The sequence below is a fragment of the Eurypyga helias genome, unplaced genomic scaffold (assembly GCF_000690775.1).
Source record: "Eurypyga helias isolate BGI_N326 unplaced genomic scaffold, ASM69077v1 scaffold16881, whole genome shotgun sequence".
NCBI lineage: Eukaryota > Metazoa > Chordata > Aves > Eurypygiformes > Eurypygidae > Eurypyga > Eurypyga helias.
Window position 1 is genome coordinate 7,701 of NW_010232898.1, and position 6,780 is coordinate 14,480.

The window sequence follows — 6,780 nt, forward strand, 5'->3', positions numbered from 1 at the left end:
AATAGCACACAACTGGGACCACAGCAAGGACTGGGGTAAGGAATGGTCAAGGAAAGACAGGGAAGCCCCTGCTGAGTGGGAAGAGATATTGACAGCATGATCACCCATAGTAACTAACTCCCAAGAAGTGCACAAGGATCATTACAGATCTTGCAAGGTATAACAAACAGGATGTAATTATTAAGTAGGATGATTCACTCTTAAAAATGATTATTAATCATGCTATGAACTGTGATGAGGATGAAGAGATATAAAATATTAATTGCTATGTGATGGTTAATTAATATATCCTCAGGTTGTGACAGTCCTAATTAAAAAAAAATTATATTCACTTTAGCAAGATTAGAATCATAGAATCACAGAATGGTTTGGGTTGGAAGGGACCTTAAAGATCATCTAGTTCCAACCCCCCTGCCATGGGCAGGGCCCCCTTCCACTAGACCAGGTTGCTCAAAGCCTCATCCAGCCTGGCCTTGAACACTTCCAGGGATGGGGAATCCACAACATCTCTGGGCAACCTGTTCCAGTGCCTCACCACCCTCTCTGTGAAGAATTTCTTCCTGACATCTAATCTAAACCTCCCTGATTTCAATTTATACCCATTACCCCTTGTCCTATCACTACCGGCTCTTGTAAAAAGTCCTCTCCCAGTACCCTTGTAGGCCCCCTTCAGATATTGGAAAGCTGCAATGAGGTCTCCTCGGAGCCTCCTCTTCTCCAGGCTGAACAAGCCCAGTTCTCGCAGCCTTTCGTCGTAGGAGAGGTGCTCCAGCCCTCTGAGCATCTTCGTGGCCTCCTCTGGACTCGCTCCAAGTGGTCAATATCCTTCTGATGTTGAGGGCTCCACAGCTGGACGCAGTACTCCAGGTGGGGTCTCATTAATTAATCCAGGAAAAGATAGTGCTGAGTATGAGCAAAGGCATTACAGTTCTGCCTGCCAAAAATGTGTTTATTAGTTTTGGTCCTGGATAAATTTGTTCAGTGGAAGCTGATGGTATTAACCTGAGAAAGTTTACCATAAAAATGCTCTTGTAGGTGATCTGGTTTTGTAGCCAGCTGATGGTCTCATGATGCTGAAGGGAACAGAAGTGTTTCTGCTGTCTATAATATGAGGGACTGTGGCCTCAAGATTGGTGATTCAGAATGAATGAACACCAGTTTATATTTTGCTGTACTCCAGAAACATCTCAACATTTCTTTCTACCTGAAAATCTCTTACCAAGTTTGTAGCACCAACTGGTTTTATTCTAGTGTAGTTGATACCAAGAACTTCAGTAAGGAAGCATCACTCTCTACGATGGAGGCTCAGTAGCCTGCCTTGGCTCTGTTCTGTAGCGTGACAGATGCAGCCATCCTGCTCTTCCCTGCCTAAGCAGTGGCACTGCTTTAAAACCTGTCCTGGACAGTGAAAACTCAATGCGTTTCCCTCCACAGACCTGAGCTATGACCAAATACGAGCTGTGGGAGGCAAAGTCTGTCAACAGACTTGGCCAGAGCAGGGAACTGTAAAGACTGGCTTCTAGACTAATGGGGTCTGCAATTTCTGTATTGTAGTTTGGAAGTGCTGTGGTTTCATGTGTATCACTGAGAAGTTATTTGTGATGAAAAGCCCATAGTTTAGCAGCTGTGCAGGCTACGCACATGTAGTACTAGGAGAGAAAGTTTATTCCTGGGGCCCTCTGCCTGTACCTCTCCTCCACACTTCAGGCTCCTCAAATGCCATTGTTTTTTTCTCTCTCTGCCCAGAGCTCTTCAGTGTCTGCTTCTGTTAATGTGGGGATCATCCTGGGGTTGTGTGAAGTCCAACTTTTAAGTGCCCAGACTTCTGAAGAGGTATTGTCTGAAATCTGGGCTTTACAGCTGAAATATGGTATAGAAAGCTCAGAGTCAGATTGCTTTTGAACAAGCTAAGTCATGAGTTGGCAGTAGTGGCAGCTCTAGCTGGCACACCCAAAAGTTCTCAGATTTGGGCTGTCATCTTGGTACCCGTTTCAGCTATCTCCATCTGCATTACATGCAAGCAGACATACGTACCATTTGATTTCAGGTTCATAGTAACTTTATTAAAATTCAAAACCTTCTGTTAGTAGAATTTAACTATTTCAAAAGCATAAGACATTTACGGATACATAGTTCTCTAGGACAGGGGGTTCCTGGGAGTTCATGAAATACAGATTCCTGACATGGTTTGCTTTTGCTTATTCAGAGAAAAACAAAGGTTTGTCTTGCATGATGATAAAACTGAGGTAACTTCACAGAAGTCAGTGGGTAGGATAAGTCTTCACCAGTACAAGGCTGGATAGGGTTACATTCATAGAGTTACCGTGAATGACTTCAGGTCATCCCTTGGCGAGAGTATCCAAACGTCATCGTGGACAGAGCTAACAGTGCAATACTGCGTATACAAATAGAGCCCAAGCATCTTCTGAATATTGCACTGGTCAGGTAGTAGCCTGAAGCATGAGATTACTTATAGATTATATAGATTATATGAGCAGCCATTACATTATACAGCACCTTCTCACACTCAGCACTCAATGCAGAACATTCTGAACTCATCCAGCTCTGTGGGAGTTTATCCTCTTTCCTACAATGTGTGGAACTATCTGCCATTCACCCTTAAATGCCATACTGGTTAGGAGGGCACGGATGAGAAGATATCTACATTCAGTTGTAAATAAATATTAACAAGCATTTCAGAAAATCAAGTGTAACAGCATCCAGCTATAAAACAAAGAAGTCAGCAGGCGTTCAACCGATGATGAACAGATTCTGAGTTCGTGTTTGTTCAGAGATTTTATTGCCAATTAAGAAATAGGAATTAAAAGCAGATGCTAAGGCTTTCTTCCCTGTTCTGTGCAGCACTGATGATTCCATTCAGCTGGCCTTAGATCCTTGCCTAGGACAGGATTATTTGCGTTTGGTGGTATGTTTTTGGTCTATTTTCTTCATAGCATCCTGCACCCATTTTTTATCAGGGCTGACGCAGATCTTGATACCCTTTGTGTCAAGAAACCTGTAGGAAGAAAGCAAGCAAACCAGGTGGCCATTAAATTCCAGTCTCCAAACCCAGGTCTACTCTTCCTGTTTTTTATGCAGAACATGAGGAGCAATGTGGTAAAACCATAGCACATGCCGAAGTTTGTAGTTGTTACTTGGAAAAACAGCAGTTAGCAACATTAGTTTCCTATTGATGAGGATAGGTATGTATGTAACATACGTGTTTGTGTGCCTGTATACTGAAAAAAAGGAGCATACTTGATATTCTGAGATTTTATATGAAATCATGATGCATATTTACCTCGCAGAAGCAGATCCCAGATGTGGTAAAAATACATGCTCATGAGCTCAGAAGACCAAACACAGCTCCTAGCAGGAGTCAGAGCTACCCCAGGCTCTTCCACATGCTCTTTTCCCTTGGCTCAGTTCAGCACATTGAGCTGCTGATGGCTCCACCCCAACCCCTCACTGAGATTTGTCCCCACTTTCTGGGCACAAAAGGTCTGGCTGTTGAGTGCTATTTCTGCCAGTCTTTATGAGCAGTAAGCATCTCCCAGCTCTCTGAGGCCCACCCTTCTCCCCTCACTCCCTCAGCTCAGAGGTGACTGCCTCATGGGGGACTGGCAGGGTGACCTGAACTAGCCACGTGCAGTGAGTTGGGCCATGAAGCGTTTGATGCCCTTTTCCTTTTCGATGGCAGCATGTTTGCATAGTCTTTGCGAGTCTGAAGGTGAGTTGTGCCCTGGATACTTACATGATGGCGTTGATGGGAACTTGTTGCTTTTCATAGCTGACAAGGTTTCGGATGCTCAGTTGCTGTGTAGACAGACGTACGCAACTGAATTTGCGCATGCGCTGACTTCCAATGCTCCCTAGAAGGGGAAGAATAGATAAATGACAAAGGCAGTCAATATTATATTCATATTTAGCCATAATTACTTATTAAATTATGAATTCCAGCAGATTTCCAGTTGTGGTTAGAATACGGGTGTCTCATGAGATGTACAGCCAGAATGCCAGTTATACAAGAGAGTTTAGGGTATCTTTTGTGATGCATCCTACTGTCCCTAGAGTGTTACGCTATTTCAGTTAAGACACTAATCTTCTCCTGACACCCGTTCTCCTGAACAGTTTATAATCCTTCTGCCCCAAGAGAGTTACTGCTTCCATAGCAGAAAGGGTATTTGGCATCATTTATAATTAGGTCTGTATCATCTGCAAGGAAGTGCCCATATAAAGAACCAGGACCTTTACTGGGTGGATTACCGATTGTCAGCTGAATGTGGATCAGTAACTCCCCCTATTTTCCAAGTGAAGGAAAGAAGAGGAAACGAAAGGAAATCAAGGCTATTTGTCTGACACTGGACATCGAAAACTAGCCTTAAAAAAAAAAAATAGTTGAAAGAGAGAGACGTGTGTCTGTCAGAAAGCTAAGTACTTGCATTCTCTTGCTCTAAGTCTGGTTTCATAGACAATGGAGTGCTGCTTAGCCCTCTCTTTCGTCCAAAATTTTCATACATTTCAGGGAAATGCACTGGTGATTAATAAAGAAGATCGCGATATCAGTGTAGAACTCTCTGGACAGACGTTACCTTACGTTGTGATAACTAAAAGTGGGAGCTCATTTAAGTGAGCTGGACTATATGTATACATTACTGGAATCCTCTGCTTGCTGATTTCTGGTTTCCTCCCACCCATCAAAGGCAGTTTTGGGAAGGCATGAGGGGGACAAACAGAATGCAGCTGTATTCTGAGGTTTCTTTTTGAAGAGAAACTGGTTTGAGAAAAGTCCAAGAGCTGCTCAGGTACCACTTGCTAGATAGAAAACCTGCTTCACGTAATCTCGTTATCCGTCAACTTTTCTTTGTTTGGAACAAATGGAATAGCTGAGGCAAACATCAGCCTGCGGAGAAGCTGTAGCATAGCCAGTGCACGGGTACTGGCAGAGTTGCTAATTCCTGAGATTGCGTTAGCCTGAAGGGATATATCCTCAGATCTTGCTTTAGGCATGAGTAATGCCATATATTTTTTTGATGATTCATTACAAATATGTATTTTACTGCCTCAGATTGGTTTTCAAAATGTGACATTAAAGAGCTCAAAGGTAGTCAAACAATGCTTACTACTTCTCTCTACGACCAAACTATCTCCAGGGAATGCATTCAGGGAATACTAGCAGAGCTTCTCTAAGCCTGGGAACAAAACCATACTGCCCTGCACCTATAACTACTTTTTTTTTTCTTTATCATTCTTCTTTCTAATCCTTTTTCTGTCCTTTGCAGCTGCCTCAGCTTGCTTTTTCAGACTTGGTGATATTTATGGCAAATTATACAACCTGGAGAATGATATGACAAACTGGCAGCCTGTGACACAAAGCCACACGCTGCCAAGATGAACAGCGGTAGCGTTAATCAGCGTGCGAGAGTGTAGCATGATCTAGCTCTGGGGGTACCAGGTCAACGTGCTCGTGTGTAGCTGCCTCATCTTGTGAACGCTTAGCAGGTCTCAGTTTGGTTTTGGTGTGGTTTTGTGCAGATGCCTTTTCAGTGTGTTTCTCTTTGCATATTCTTGTGGGTTTGCATATGGCTTGGATAAGAGTGCTCTCTGTGATTTTTATGTGCTTGTTTGCATGAATCTGATTGTGCATAAGAAGACATGTGCTTATGGTTGGACTTGATGATATTAAAGGTCTTTTCCAACCGAAATGATTCTATGTGTGTATGTTCGTGTTTTTGCATCATACACATGGCTTAATACAAAAGTCACAGACCTAAATATCGCTGTTGACAAACCTATTTAAAGCATGGCTAATAAACATGGCTCATGCCAGTTCTCATAAATGGTCTCAAGCAAGATGTTAAGTTCTATGAAACCAAGAAGAGAGAGAGGACATTGTATAAATCCATCTCCCTCCTTGGAAATTATTGTTATAGTTTGCCTATCTATATGTATTTGGCTAGAACCAAGCAAATAGGCAATATGTGATACAGAACTGGAAAAACTTTTTAAAGTAGGAACATTAGAGGGATTAAGGCTATAGAGTTAGAGAGACACAAATGAAAATAATACAATAAAAATACATATGAAATTAGTTTATCTAGAAAAAGAAGAAAAAAGTAAATCTTATTCAAGAAATATTTTTCACAAAATGTTATTAACCTATACAAAACTCATTGCTATGGTATCAGTTAGATTAAAAGACATTGTGCCTTCTTGATTTTAAGAGGGAGAATAATGCACAGAAACCCTTTAAGAGTCCTAAGGCACAGCAGCTCTCCTTGCATTAAGGCAGAAGCCAACCACTAATTGACAGGACATCAGATGAAATCTCCCATAAGGCTGCCGTTCCTGTGGTTCTGATCTGGAATTCTTGCAAGTTTTATCTTATGACTCAGCTCTGGCTGAGGATGAATCCGGCTCATCAGACCGCTGGCGCAATACGGAGCAATCCCTGCCTTCCCCTTGGGTTGTAAACTTACCTTTCACCGTGTGCACGGTGAAGGTGGCAAGCCAGAAGATGACAAGGAAAGCTGCAGCGTGGAGTTTCATTGCTGGTGGCTTCTTCGTCAAGGCAGAGAAGAAAGTGGCTATTGTCCCCCCCTTTCACAGAGGTTATATATTGTCGTTCAGTGGTCAGTTCTTGTGTTCACTTTTGGGGCGTCATGGGGGGGCTGACTGTAAGTGGAAAAAACTGAGTGGCAGTACTTTTTCTGGTGTCAGAGAACCACCTCCTTTCCCCCACCCATCCTTTGCTAGCCCCCCTGTGAAGGCTTTTCCTGC

The 6,780-nt window shown here is 42.8% G+C and overlaps 1 protein-coding gene across 1 annotated transcript; it reads right to left on the minus strand.

Annotated features, from left to right (window-relative positions):
- Positions 1 to 2,910: 2,910 nt before the first annotated feature.
- Positions 2,911 to 6,549, minus strand: LOC104504916 (lymphotactin-like). The gene is made up of 3 exons (XM_010161550.1): positions 6,480 to 6,549; positions 3,755 to 3,872; positions 2,911 to 3,016 (listed from the first exon to the last, which is right to left on the minus strand). Exons 1-3 carry the CDS (start codon positions 6,547 to 6,549, stop codon positions 2,911 to 2,913), a joined length of 294 nt encoding a protein of 97 aa, XP_010159852.1.
- Between the last annotated feature and the right edge of the window lie 231 nt (positions 6,550 to 6,780).